The sequence below is a fragment of the Lineus longissimus genome, chromosome 10 (assembly GCF_910592395.1).
Source record: "Lineus longissimus chromosome 10, tnLinLong1.2, whole genome shotgun sequence".
NCBI classification, from domain to species: domain Eukaryota; kingdom Metazoa; phylum Nemertea; class Pilidiophora; order Heteronemertea; family Lineidae; genus Lineus; species Lineus longissimus.
The window spans coordinates 14,650,055-14,663,634 of NC_088317.1; the positions used below are offsets into that span (position 1 = coordinate 14,650,055).

At 44.0% G+C, this 13,580-nt stretch overlaps 1 protein-coding gene across 2 annotated transcripts; it reads right to left on the bottom strand.

The window, feature by feature from the left end:
• Window positions 1-259: 259 nt before the first annotated feature.
• On the bottom strand, window positions 260-6,332 carry LOC135494882 (uncharacterized). 2 transcript variants are annotated; one of them, XM_064783189.1, is made up of 6 exons: window positions 4,318-6,332; window positions 2,696-2,765; window positions 2,324-2,401; window positions 2,067-2,198; window positions 1,699-1,848; window positions 260-1,523 (listed from the first exon to the last, which is right to left on the bottom strand). In XM_064783189.1, the coding sequence occupies exons 2-6, from the start codon at window positions 2,748-2,750 to the stop codon at window positions 283-285; spliced, it is 1,656 nt and encodes a 551-aa protein (XP_064639259.1). In that variant the 5' UTR covers window positions 2,751-2,765; window positions 4,318-6,332; the 3' UTR covers window positions 260-282. The 2 variants fall into 2 exon arrangements, with proteins under 2 accessions (XP_064639259.1, XP_064639258.1); XM_064783188.1 differs by lacking the exon at window positions 4,318-6,332 and having other exon boundaries at window positions 2,696-3,189.
• Window positions 6,333-13,580: the final 7,248 nt, after the last annotated feature.

Sequence of the window (13,580 nt, forward strand, 5' to 3'; positions counted from 1 at the left end):
CATTGTACGATGAACTTTTTTGTAAACCATCGACTTTGATATCCATTTCAATTCCATTCTGTCGATATTTTGGAATGTATTTTTCACGTGTTGACACTACCTGAAAAACAGGTTGTATGTGTTCGCGAGCCTCATCAGTGTCAGAGTCAAACTCATCATCATCAGCACTAGTGTTATCACAGTCATCGTCATCATCACCACCATCATCAACAGCGTCACCTTTGGCTTCAGCAATACGAGTATTTTGTGCCAGACGCCTGTTACCTCCAGACTGCAACAACGTCAAGGGCCTATTTTGTTGTGACGGCCTAAATCTAAAAAAGACTGATGTGACGCGACGTTACGCTCCGGGGAATCGGGGACTTTTAAAGGATACGGGCTATTGACAGTATTCCCTGGAGCGTAACGAGCTCCGACATCCGAAGGCTCCGCTATATTGCCCTCAGATAAAAGACTCCTCAGAATCGGGCGCTCACCTTCGGGCGTACATTTTTTTTTCTTCTGCTGACGAAAAGGAATTTTCCGTTTAGGTTTTTTGTACAAAGGGTACACGTAAGCGTCTGAAGTCGTTGCGACTTGAGAGGTGTGAAGAACCTCTGTGTTAGATCGCTCCGGTTCAGGCAATGTTTCGAGAGCCATTTGAAGGTCAACATCATCGTTGTTTTGACTGCTCTGGACCGTCTCAAGTCCCAACTGTCCATTCGCAAGATAATCAAACAGCTTCGTGCAATTCTGAAGCTGTTCAACTATTTTCCTGTCCAGTTCCTTTTCATCAGCAACAGAAAATGTAGGGGTTGATAGCGTTGGAGGTGATACCGTCTGTGAGGTGTGTTCACCTGTGTCACACGATACCATTTGGACCATATCACAGGATAGCAAGTCCATTAGATCAGGATAATCTGAGGTATCATGGGTCACAGGTAAACCCTCGATAGGGTTAACAGGTGGCACGCAATACTCGTTTGCGTCTAGCTGCGGTTCCTGCCGTTGCTGCTGCTGCTGCGGTTCATTAGCAGATGGAGACGGGCTAAGTAACCAAGGTAAAGCCCCTTCACCCTCTTGCAACGGCACTGCACCTGGCGCTCCAGGAGGTGTAAGGGGAAAATATAGACTAGCGTCTATATCATAAGGGGCCGCATCGGCTGAAACAACCGCAGCAACGGCATCAATACATGTATACGACCCTGGAATTTGTGAAGGGGCGATGCGTTCCTCAGAGGGGGTGTCGGGAATTATAATTACCTCCTCTGCATTAGCACCTCTAGACGGGGAAGAAGAAGAAGAGGCAGAAGTGCTCTGCACAGAATGTAATACCTGTTCTGACTCCCCCTCACATTTGTGCACATCTTCCTCAATATTATCATTATCATTTGCTCTAATGAAAGGGTTGATTTGTTGAACAACCTTGTCATACTCATGCGGCTCATGCATTGCACTTGGTAGTCCAAACCTCCCCTTCGATGTCCTCTCGTTTAGTATGGTGTTCACGACACCCATCAGACGGTCCACGGCTGTTTTAGAACCTATATGAAAAGAGGAAAATGTGTTGGTTAATTTACATACATGAAGGAATACATACAACTTCATTGATCCATGCTCTAGAACATTGCTATTGCATCAACATGCACACGCACAATACATGTTCCTTAATAGTCCTTGATATATCATTATCATCATCTTCATGAAATATATACATACCTTGCATTTGGGTGTCGTCGTCGTCGTCTGTCTTATCACTAGGGGTAGGTGGTGGTGGGTGCCCTGCGGCTGCGGTCGTAGTTGACGCTGGAAGTGCATGTGATGATTTTCTTTTTTTCGTGGAACTGCACATCTGTGTTTTCGATGTTTCTGAAAGCATGGAGGGTATGCAACTGTAAATCGGATTCGTGTGATGGAACAATGATTATTACAAAATAAACTTTCAATCAAACATGTGTTCACAGAGATCTAGTGAAGTTTTTTTTTAGATATCAAAATACATGGATGTCTTAATTTTTCTACTGTATGTGCGGTTCTTAACGCATGTATGTATATATACGCATACATACTGTTCTTTGTAAACCTACCTTGTTTGTCTGTTTTTTTCTGTAGGCCTCTCCCTGTTGGACCTGACACTACAGGTAGTTTTGGCGCCTGGGCAGTGGGTAGCGGGTGTTCTAGTGTGGCTTTTCGTTTCTTCTTCTTGTTAAGAGCCAAACCTGTAATGTTGAACATAGAACGTTAAACAGTATTTACAATTATCATTATTATTATAAAAAATAAACGTATTGTGGTTACTAACAGTGGCACATATGCAGAATAATAGCGGTATGATGAGACTTACGAGAAGGTCTTTTCCTTTTTCGTTCAACCGTTACCCAAGGCGTCGCATCCGTAAATTCGTCCTCTGAATCTATGAGTCCTGTCAAATAGAAAGAATTATGACACCTGTTACATTATGATCTGTATGAATAACAGCAAAAAAAACGTGACATGTTGGGGTTTTTTCAAACAGTGTTTCGTAATTTGGACTAGTGACGCATACATTATTCCATAATTAAACCTGACGTTGAAGCGTATGCTCCATGTGGATCGAAAATCGATTGCCTGTGCGTGTGTGGGGTTGCCGTATGTACAGAGTCAACATAGGGTTAACACCTATGAAATTCATGATTGCATCTTCCTGTGTGGTTAATGGCTATTAAAATCAACTCACCAACGCTAGCGTCTTTTCCGGTCACTGCATCTGCATAACTAAACTTCTTGAACATTTTTACAGGTTTTCGCTGGAAAAAAAAAAAGCCCTGTATTATACTCTCTGCACACCTGATAATATGATATGTCGGACGTCAAAATGAAAACAAACTTACCCTTTCCACATTAAATGATGCCATGCCTTTTCTCTATAGACACACATTTTGTTGTTTTTTTTACACAATATACAAGTTCGGTTCTGACATCGCATAATTGCGTACTATAATATTTTAATACATAGTATCCTTAAATACCAAGTAAAAGTTAGTGTCATTCGCGTAATATGCAGTCCGACAACTATGCAAAATGAACCACTGCCTCGGGGCTATTTCGATTTTAATAATTTGCATTGTGTCTCGTTCAATAACTGTAACACGTGAGTCATCGGCCATTTCAACACATGTCACCACCCCTGGCACCACGATGACACCCTCGCAACTGCCTAATTCAGGGTTATACGCTGTGAATGCAAACTCAAGGGATTTTCTCACATAACATGGCGGACACCTTTGCAATACAGATTTTCCATTTTGCTGCAGTTCCCAGCCTTCATCTCGAGATAGAGCGTGAATGTCAGGATATTTTGCAAGATATTCTATGCATTCAACAGCTGTCCGAACCGTTGTTCTTTGCATTTTAAAAATCTCAAGCATCTCAAAAGGTCCATATTTCTGCTTTACAGGGATGGTGCGATTTAGACAGAAAAGCGTACTGTTAATCATTACATTGCCAAGAGACACCTTTTTTACATTTTCATTTTGATCCATCAAATCATCATAGACTTTCTGGCCTACAATATACACACTTGACACAGGTTCTTTGCCACGTACAGTAAACCGCTCATGCAGCACAAAATTAAGCGATGCTTTGACGGGTACGGGTAGACCATTCATGATGACTGCCTGACATTGAATGACACCACAACACACATTATGAGGTTTTTATCAGCTGCTTGAATACTGCGTTGGAGCCCCGGCATTATTAAACGTTCAAATAAGATGATATGTTGGCCATTCTTTCCATTAGATTGTACCAGTTGGCCACCGTTAGACCTATACCAATATACTGAGGTCTCTGATCTATGAATTTTCGAATATCTATCACCTGTTTATTATGAGCGAGGCAAACATGAAGAAATATCTCACTGCCTAAGTGTATGCCCTTTGTACAGTTTGGAAAGTTTGGTAAGGGACCACCCACGACATCTTTGTACGACACCGTTTCATTTATGCCAGACAGCGGTACAATGGCATCAACCTGATTTTTTGTATTCGACGTGTAAGCTATGAACACCAAAAACAAAACACATTCTAGCGCGAACATTCCCAATACAATAGAAGGCCACATTGACGCTTTACAACGTTCTTCCATTGGATTCAGCATTTTGGGACACATGCATCAACGGGAGCGTGTGCGTGCTTGACCTGTCTAATACGATGGCATCATCATAAATGCACCGTCTACTCAATTAACACCTCATTATATCATGTAATGGCTTTTTTACTAACACCCCTCTACCTATTCACACCAACACAAACACAGGCACACGCATACAAAAAAAGTATATATAAAACTGTCTCTTACCTTGGGGTCCTTATGAATTCAGATGTCAAAGATGATTTTCCGCGATTTCCAGTCGGAAATTTTAACACACACTCACACACAGGTACACTAACGGTTCGAAATTTCAAACTTTCAAAAAAAGGCATTTGGCACAAACGGCAAGCACACTCTCTTGCACTGTTCAGATGAACTGATGATGTGTCCATCATTTCACCGGCTTTTATCTTAACGCTCAAGGTCAACCGTGCGACATGTGTTTTGTCTTTAAAAACTTTGCTTCTTAAAACACACCACTGTCAGTGAAAACAACACCTGGCGGTCAGCAGTCTTGCCTTTTTACAAAACAAAGTCCATTGACATATTTTCCCTCCAAATTTTGCAGCGTTGGCAATTAATATCGAAAAGAAACAATACACCATCATCTGTTTCATTATCTATAGTCAAACATTTACTATTCATTAAACGCAGCCTGATCTTGTCCTCATGAGGTGCTGCAGCAGGCCACGCTACGTCATGTTTGATTGCTTTGAAAGTGTGCACACTTTCCAAAGGCAGCTGATGAGAAAACAATACTGTTTTTTGGTGGGTTTTTTTCATATTAAGCCTTTTACAGTGTCTATCAACCATCTGCCGGACATATGCGAACGTGATCTTAGACTTAATGGCTAGACTGAAGGCGTCTCTACGAAAACGTCTGCCCTGTATGTAAATTCGATCAGGCTCCTCTAAGAGGAACAACACATTCTTCTAAAAAAGGTGGTTCTTCAATGCATGCAAATGCAATCATGGCAGCTGACTTGGAACGGGGCCGTTCTTTTCTATAGAAGCGACCGCATGATAATTCGAAATCCAGGTGAAACGTTTACAATGCATCCTTTATGATATGGCTATCCCGCATTTTACCGATGTTCGTGAATAGAAACAGGAGGTCATTCAGACACTGCTACCGCAGCTGTATCACGGCCTCCATAGAAAAATCATGCGTGGTGAAGGAATTTTTGCAAAATATGTGCTGTCTTGGATGCTCAAATGCAAAACTCAAACACCCCTTCCAAAGAATTTGCTTGGATTATGTAAATTAAAACTTACATTCACTGGAAATGGAGATAATTGGATTACTCGTTCTTTTTTTGGGTAAGTTTAACTTTTTCTCACATGAAGCATTTGCATCTGCCTATTTTTCATGGCTAATGCTGTGGTTTTCACTCATTTATTGACAGTCACCATGAAATTATGGCCTTATTTCAATGTGAGGGCCACTATGATTTGAAAATAACCTTCGACACACATCTCTCAATCTCAAGGGCATGGCTATTCCCACGTCATGGCCGCACTTCAAGATCATGCTCATGTACCCCAAGGACACAACCACAGTATGGGTCAAAAATAACCTCACTTTTCAAGAGCAAACTCTAAAAATCAATCTTTTTACACTCAAAGTTTATTCTCAAACCTTTTTAAGTCAAGGGCATTGGACATCAAGACCACATGTCATTACCATGTAATTAGGTCAAACTGAGGGTTGTAGGGATGTTTCATTTCAAGGAAAAAACCCAAAATCACGTTCTGGACCTTTCTAAGTCAAGGTTAGGGACCTATCTTTCCCTCACTTCAAGCTCAAAGTCCTTGGAACTCAAGGATAACCCTAATTAGCTAATTAGACCGCTAATTAGCATATTAAATAGGTCTATCGTGTCCCAAAGTAAAGGAAAAAACCCAAAATCACGTTCTGTCACATTCTATGTCAAGGTTATGGACCTATCTTTCCCCTCACTTCAAGGGCAAAGTCCTTGGAACTCAAGGATACCCCTAATTAGCTAATTAGACCACTAATTAGCATATTAAATAGGTCTATCGTGTCCCAAAGTAAAGGAAAAAACCCAAAATCACGTTCTGGACCGTTCTAAGTCAAGGTTAGGGACCTATCTTTCCCTCACTTCAAGCTCAAAGACCTTGGAACTCAAGGATAACCCTAATTAGCTAATTAGACCGCTAATTAGCATACTAAATAGGTCAATTGTTAGCCAGAGTCACCCATAAACTACTAAGTGCGACATGTTCACTTAAAGCTGAAGTATTTTTCACAAGAAGATAGTCCCCTGTTTCCACTAATCTGTTGTAAACAAGTATGGATTTCAGTGTTACTCCCGACTTGTCATGAAATTTGTGAATAAATACAATAGAACTCGTCTCATGGTCGTATAAATACGAAAACTTAGTGCCGAACTCCAATATGGCGGAAGCTGGTGGTTTAAACAATATTTTCATAGAGCGTCTGTAGCTAATGTTTTTCGGTCTTGAATCCTAAAATGGAACAGACTGGCAATGTCACGCACACTCAGGTTACTCGAATATACTTAGTACTTGTTGGGTGCCACTGAGCCTGTTGACCGCGAAGCTGGACTTAATACGGTAGGACATAAAACAGAACGCAAGATATCTAGTAGACCTGGCTCAAAGCATTCCACCAGCAGTCATTATAATCGGCCAGGCCCCAAAAGCCGTATAAGTTTCTTTAGTAGCATGTATCTTTGAACTCGATCGACAAGTACGGGAACCAGCCAGTGACTCGGCCGGAAGTCGAAGCCACGAGCTCAAACATGCTGTCGACACGTTCCACTGCACCACTGGGGCTCAGTTTTGTTGTAACTTCACTTAGCACGGAGTATTTTGTCCCGATCCCCCTCCCCCATCGAGTTTATACTGACTTTGAAGGCCTACGCCGTTCGTCAAATATTTCAAATGGAAACTGAATTGCGTGAATACGTACAGTGTACTTGATATAGTTTTTATCATAGCCGTTGTGTAGACAAATGTACAAATGCTGCAAATACCAAATTTCAGCAAACTCGTATGCATCATAACAGTTACTGCTCTTTACGACATGTATCGGCGTAGTCTTCTAATGGTTGTTACCTGAATTTGATGCATCTGATATCCCAACGTGGTCTTCACCTCCTCCTTCTCCATACACGTTCCCTTCTTTGAGCTGATTTGACATATCATTTTTCCGTATCTTGGCAGTGAGTTCACGGTCGCACAACTGATCGTCATCAAACAGAGGAAAAAACACTCGAAGAACAAATCCTGGTTATTATTTTGAAACAGCGGTTCAACTATTTCTCTGTTAATGATTAACCTTTTAAAATGGAAATCCTTAATTTGTTTCATTATTCTATTTTTCATTGAGGTTCTCAAACGTTATTTGAAAAGGTAAACTAAAGTTGAGGTACACAGTATTGTAACTGCTCAATTTCAGACTTTTCACAGAACTACACACATTGTCCTTATACCACTTTCTCTGCAACTATTGTGAAACATAGGACTTGTCCTAAGTGTTGCCGTCGGGATTTGAAACCATTTGGTGACCATAGATAAGCGCTGCTGAATTTCATGAAATATGTATTCGTCATATCTCTCTGCTAGACAAACATTGCGCCAAATAGGAAACAATTTCAATTTCAGTTTCAGTTTATTCTGTATTGATACAATGTGGTTATTACAGAGGTGAATAAGCAAGATAAACAATGTACAGTATGAAATGTATGCAAATAAAAACATATAGATATTATTACAGAGATTAAAGGAGATACATGTTTTAAACATAATACACCCAAGCGCATATACCAACTTAGAATCACAAAGTATCCAAAGCGGTGCGTCATCATATGCATGCTCTGTGCCTTTAAGTAATGGACATGAGATCGCTCTCGGCACGAAGCACCCACATGATACGCACGAGAGACTCCAGCTAAGGGAAGGGTGGGTGGGCTCGACAAACAACTCACTGGAGACACCTTGAGACTTTAACAACACCCACAACGCGCACTGACATTTCTCCTTCCCATCCGATGATTTCCAAAACCAACTGAGGTTATTAGGCAATCACGTGTTCTCGACGTCACACCACTTCGGATAACAAAGTATCCAAAGCGGTGCGTCATCATATGCATGCTCTGTGCCTTTAAGTAATGGACATGAGATCGCTCTCTCTCCGAACGCTACGAGTTAACCAATCCGGACGCTACTGTCATGATAGGGATTCCCTCATATTTGGGGTGATTATCTGATATGAGTTGTATTGCCTCTCCAAATACTCCACACCTTAAACCCCATCACTCAATAAAACTCATACCAAATAAACACCCCAAACCCACGAACCCTCTAAAACACTAACAATGTCAATCTCTAAGTGATAACTATTTATTCAGTACACAATGCTAACACTACATCCCAAATATGTACACTTTTTCCAACCATATTCCTCCACATCGGACACTACTCTACACCTTCCGATGAGGAAACGGACTCGGCAGATCGCATTCCTCGATATATTCTCCCTCTACCTGCCTCCAGTCCTCAAAAGTAGCTGACGACTTAATCGCGGCCATTTTAGCTGCCTGGTCGAGCTTCCCTGCCCTAGCGTAGTGTGAAGCCGACGATTCGGAAGACCAACCAATATGATCCATCATGGCCTCGATATCTGGCTGTGAAGGCACCCCTTTGGATGACAAAAAACGGATCGATATCGCACAGCCGCCCCTCAAACTATGAGGGGTTTCCCCCTCATCAGCCTCTATTTTCCCCAAATAGTACTTTAACCTCTGATATTTGACCTCATATGCCAGGGGCTATCAGCAACTCTCTGGCGCGCGAGAGGCCTAAACAGAAAACCCGTACTTAAATCCACGCCGAATGAACTGGCCACCTGAAAATACGTCTTCAAACCCAAGACAGGACACACCACAGCTACCCTCGAACGAAACACCGAAAAGATGTTGGGATTATCAACACGATGGGTCTTCCCCCAGGTATGCTTAATGATAAACCCCGCACCCGCAGGCAATTCCCGAATTTCCTGCGACAACATAACCCCCACATCATGGGCCCTGTCTCCCCCAAAAAACATTAATTTTAACATAGCCTGGTCCCTAGCCAGAACAAACTTCGTGTGTAGAGGGATATCCTGTCGGTCTAATTCCTTGTCTATGTACATTGCCAGCAAAAGTAGTTTCGATATGAACAAAGGCCTCGCCTGAGACACCATGACATGGGCTTTGCTCTGCTCTACACGAATTTGTCTCAAATAATTTGCAACCTGATCCGAACGAACCGGAATCCCCTGTCCGGCGGAGCACCACCCATTAGGCTTTCCCAAACGATCAAAAATGTCCCTAAGTTGTGAGATCTTGGATGCCACCGTGCCGTACGCTAACCTCCTCGGGCAGGTACATGCGGGTAATCTCTGACCAATAGCCGTGCACTGTATAACATGCACCGCTGTTTTCCCCTCTCTATCGGCCCATGCCAGATATAAGCAGATATCATCCGGAGTACATGTATCAAGAGCCTTCCCGAGATTGCCCAAGAATAGTTCCAAATTCTTCTGAAGTTTCGACTTGCGTATTTGATAACACGACGATTTGAACCCGTCCATCAGGGAATCGACCCGTCTGCGCAATTCAGCAACATCCAACCCCGACTGCCGACCATGGGCGCCTCTCTGAAGGAGAACAAGAAGAAACGCTATTACACACTAACTACGATCAACTGCCGCCGCCTACTCCTGAGCCCACGCACAATCAGCTCTTAACCCCTTATTCTAGAACGAGTCTAGCTGCCAACAAGGGGTACAACAACGGCGAAGAGATATAACCCCACTTTGACGTGACCTCTAGCACATTGCGATCATCTCTCCGACCAAGGACAATAACCGTCTTTGCCACCGACATCAACACCGGCCACCAGAACGGAAGAGGGGATAGCTGCGGAACTACCAAGGTTACCCGGAGTGGCCTTGGGTTTTCATACAACACGAAAAACAAGACCGAACCTATCATGCAAAAAGGCGGGAAACAATGGTAATTTTCCGTGCCGGAAAGTATCTTCGTGAAGACGTTAACCCCCACCGAACTCGGAAGTGGATAAGGCGTGAAATGCGGCAACGCATTACCATCCCTATCTAGCATTGCATTGGAATCTAATGCCATCAAATCAAAGGTATGAGGGCCAAACAACTTATCCAATCTCGACCAAGCCTCCACTGATAACCTCGCGTCTCTCGGAGACAACTTACGAGAAGCAGCATCCGCCGCGTTCTCCTTCGAAGGCACGTAAGTTAGCTTCATATCGCAATTTAGCCCAGAAATGACCTGAAATATGGACTTGAGTAGCTTGACCAACGGAGGGTCCCTAACTCCCTGCTTAGCCCATGCCGTTACCAACGCCTGATTGTCCACATATACATCTACCCGTTTGTCCCGTAAGCACTCAGGAATCGCCTGCAGAGTCTTCAACAAAGCATCAGTCTCCTTCAAATGGATGGGTCTGTCGTCATCCCGTGGCCAGAAATCATGCACCTCCCGACCATCGGGTAGGGAGGCCCCCCAAGCGAATCCACTGGCATCCGTGGACAAGTTCAAATCCACATGGCGCTCACCCCGCCAATTGGCCCAATCCGAAAAATCATCCAGGAAGCGCCAGAACGCTATTTCCTCTCTCAAGTCCCCTTCAACCCGAATATCTGCCTTGGCTTTCCCTGACCGACCGATTTCAATGGCCATTGCCCGGATGTAAAGACTTGCAGCAGGAACACAAGTTTTGAACGAAACGCACTTGCCCATGAATTTTTGCAAAGTCCTTACGAGAACCACGGACTCTGCCAAAATCTGTTCCCTCAACTCTCTAAATTTCAGTTTCTTATCCGCAGGGATCTGAAATTGTCTTGAAACCGAGTGAACTATCAACCCAAGGTTCAGTAGTGAGCAGGACTGGAACCATAAACTCTTCAGAAATTCAATGGTGTAGCCTAACAGAGACAGGGTCGCCGCATTGCAAAATATCGAGATCCCCGTTTGTTGTACCTTCGAACCTGTTACAAACTTTGCTGGGCCAAGAAACCTGTCATCCAGATACTGGTTAGTGATCACTCCTTTCAATCTTAAAAACGCCGTTGCTTGCATTCCTATTGACTGATAAACGAAGGGGGACAAAGACCATCCGAACGGCAAACAATTGTAAACCATGTACCACCCACCAAATTGTATTCCAAAAAAGGTTCTGGACCTCTCAGACAAAATACGTTGAGATAAGCCGATTTCTCGTCAGTGGATGCCATGAAATCCCCCTTCTTTATCAGACCCGGGATGAGAGCGGAACCTTCCAGTGAAAACGGCATGTGTTTTATGAAAAGATTTAAGAACCTTTCATCATGGCACAACCTGTTCTTCCTAGTTCCCGTTATCATCAATAGGGGCATAACCAAATATGGTGGAGGAATCTCGCCCACTCTACCCAGAAGCTTGAGGGAACCATTCCTTAAACCCTCCTCCAAGTGATGGGCTATTTCTTCCTTGTGGGGCTCACAGTTGGCATAATTATTAAAGATCGGCGACGGTGGAACTTGTGCGTCGTACAAGACGCCATTGAAATAGCCACTGAATGGTTGAAAAAAGTCAAAAATGTCGACTATTTCTTTTATCCAACCTCCCACCATCCGAGATGACCCATCATTTACCAATTTCAATAGAGCTTGCCAATTGGCTACCTCCTGATGTAGCTGACCGGCGACAAAATGCCGATGGTCCCTTAGCGGTAAGTTGTCCAGTAGTTCCTCCCAATTGTTACCGAGGTCTCCCCACTCTTTTGCCAAGAAACCTGGATCCGAGCGAGCCGAGGGGAAGGGCCTGCCCTTGTAGTCCACGTATCTCGGTGATCTCAGCCCTGCAGTTGCCGCGACCGGGTTAAATGAAGAATCCAACTCCCATGCTGGTACACTCTGACTGTTGGCCTGAAACCACAGCAAGGAACACATATAACTAGTGTGTTTGACCCAAGTCCCAGGCAACTGCGGAACAGATACACTTCTGCAAGGCCAGACCCTCCCCCTCCCGTTCCAACTGGGCATCAGTGTCCCAGGAAACAAGAGAGAAAGCATCTTGCCCTCCCAACCAGGCTGCAAAAATACGCAACTACGAGAAAGAATAGAAACTCAAAACCTTTATATACCTCTCACAGAGCCCGAGATATATAGTAACATACTTGTAAATTAACACCAGTATATGCCTCATCTCCTCAATTTAACATTCAACCTATTCTTGTAAGTGCTTACTGACCTATATATCTCCCAGAGACCTCTCATTATTGACTAATATCCCAACTACAACTACAAGATAGTATTACTCGGACTTTGTACCATTACTCGTGGTAGCGGACCCGAACTGATGCTGCGGGCATGAGCGAAGTAGGTGCTCACTTGACCCGCAGCCGTAGCAATTCCTCCCGTATGGGTTGGGCCCACTTCTCCCAAAAGCACTGCGGAAGTTTCGCCTCCCTCTGAAGCTCCTTCTGTTGAAGCTATTATAACCAAACCCAAAATTTGGTGGCGCGGGATACCCCGAGAAACCCGACTCGTTCTTTTTCTCCTTCTCCTTCTCCTTTTCCCTTTCTTCCTTCTTCTTAGCTTTACGCCAAGAGTCAACCGCCACCTGTGCTTTCCGTGCCTGTTCAGTTCCGACCAGACGTGTCATTTAGCCTGCAGCACCGCACAATGCAACATGTAACGGCGGTTCTCCACTGTATCCTCTGCGTCGACGATCTCCAACAGAGACTATAAAAAGACAAAAATAAAAAATTGTCAGCCAACAAGACCACACCAAATTCCCGGTAACACCGCCTTCCAAGCGTAACACAAGTATTAATTTCAATGCCTTCGTCTTAAGGTACATGTAGGCTTAAACCGTAATTCCGCCAAGCTAACGACACCCTACCTTACTTTTCGGCAAACAATCCTCATCGCTAACCGATGAAAAGTTCCCGAAATATTCTCCCTGCTGGAAAGGTCGAATGTACGCTGAGTCTACAACGATACCCCACAAAAACGAATCCACATACCCCGGCGGACGGGGAAGGCGACCTAAGTTACACCCTGAACCTAATCAATGACCCGCCTCCATAATCAGAGCAAAACGGTTACTCACCGACGCCTCGTGACCCATGAGCGCCACTGCCTCCCTGTCAATCTCATCCTTCGAGTATGCATGCAGGAGATGCTTTTCCGACACACTCGCCAGCATTTCCGGGGCCCGATCAAAGTCATCTGTATTTAGACATTTGAATCTCTTTATCACCGGCAGCGTGTCCGCCCCCAGCAGGGAGTGACCCTTCTGTTACCAATACTTAGGAGACGACATGATCCCTTCGCAATCAACGAACAAGTGTGCCGAACCTGACGTCCTCGCCCAAAAAAGCGAACCAAAAGCTCCAATGCCAGTGGTGCACGCCCT

Excerpts from the sequence above, each read along its gene's own strand:
- LOC135494882 (XM_064783189.1), bottom strand. The coding sequence starts at position 2,750 with ATGTTCAAGAAGTTTAGTTATGCAGATGCAGTGACCGGAAAAGACGCT. Across the intron at positions 2,199-2,323 it reads AAAAAGGAAAAGACCTTCTC|GTTTGGCTCTTAACAAGAAG; the intron begins GTAAGTCTCATC and ends TCAACATTACAG. Across the intron at positions 1,849-2,066 it reads GAAAAAAACAGACAAACAAG|AAACATCGAAAACACAGATG; the intron begins GTAGGTTTACAA and ends CCATGCTTTCAG.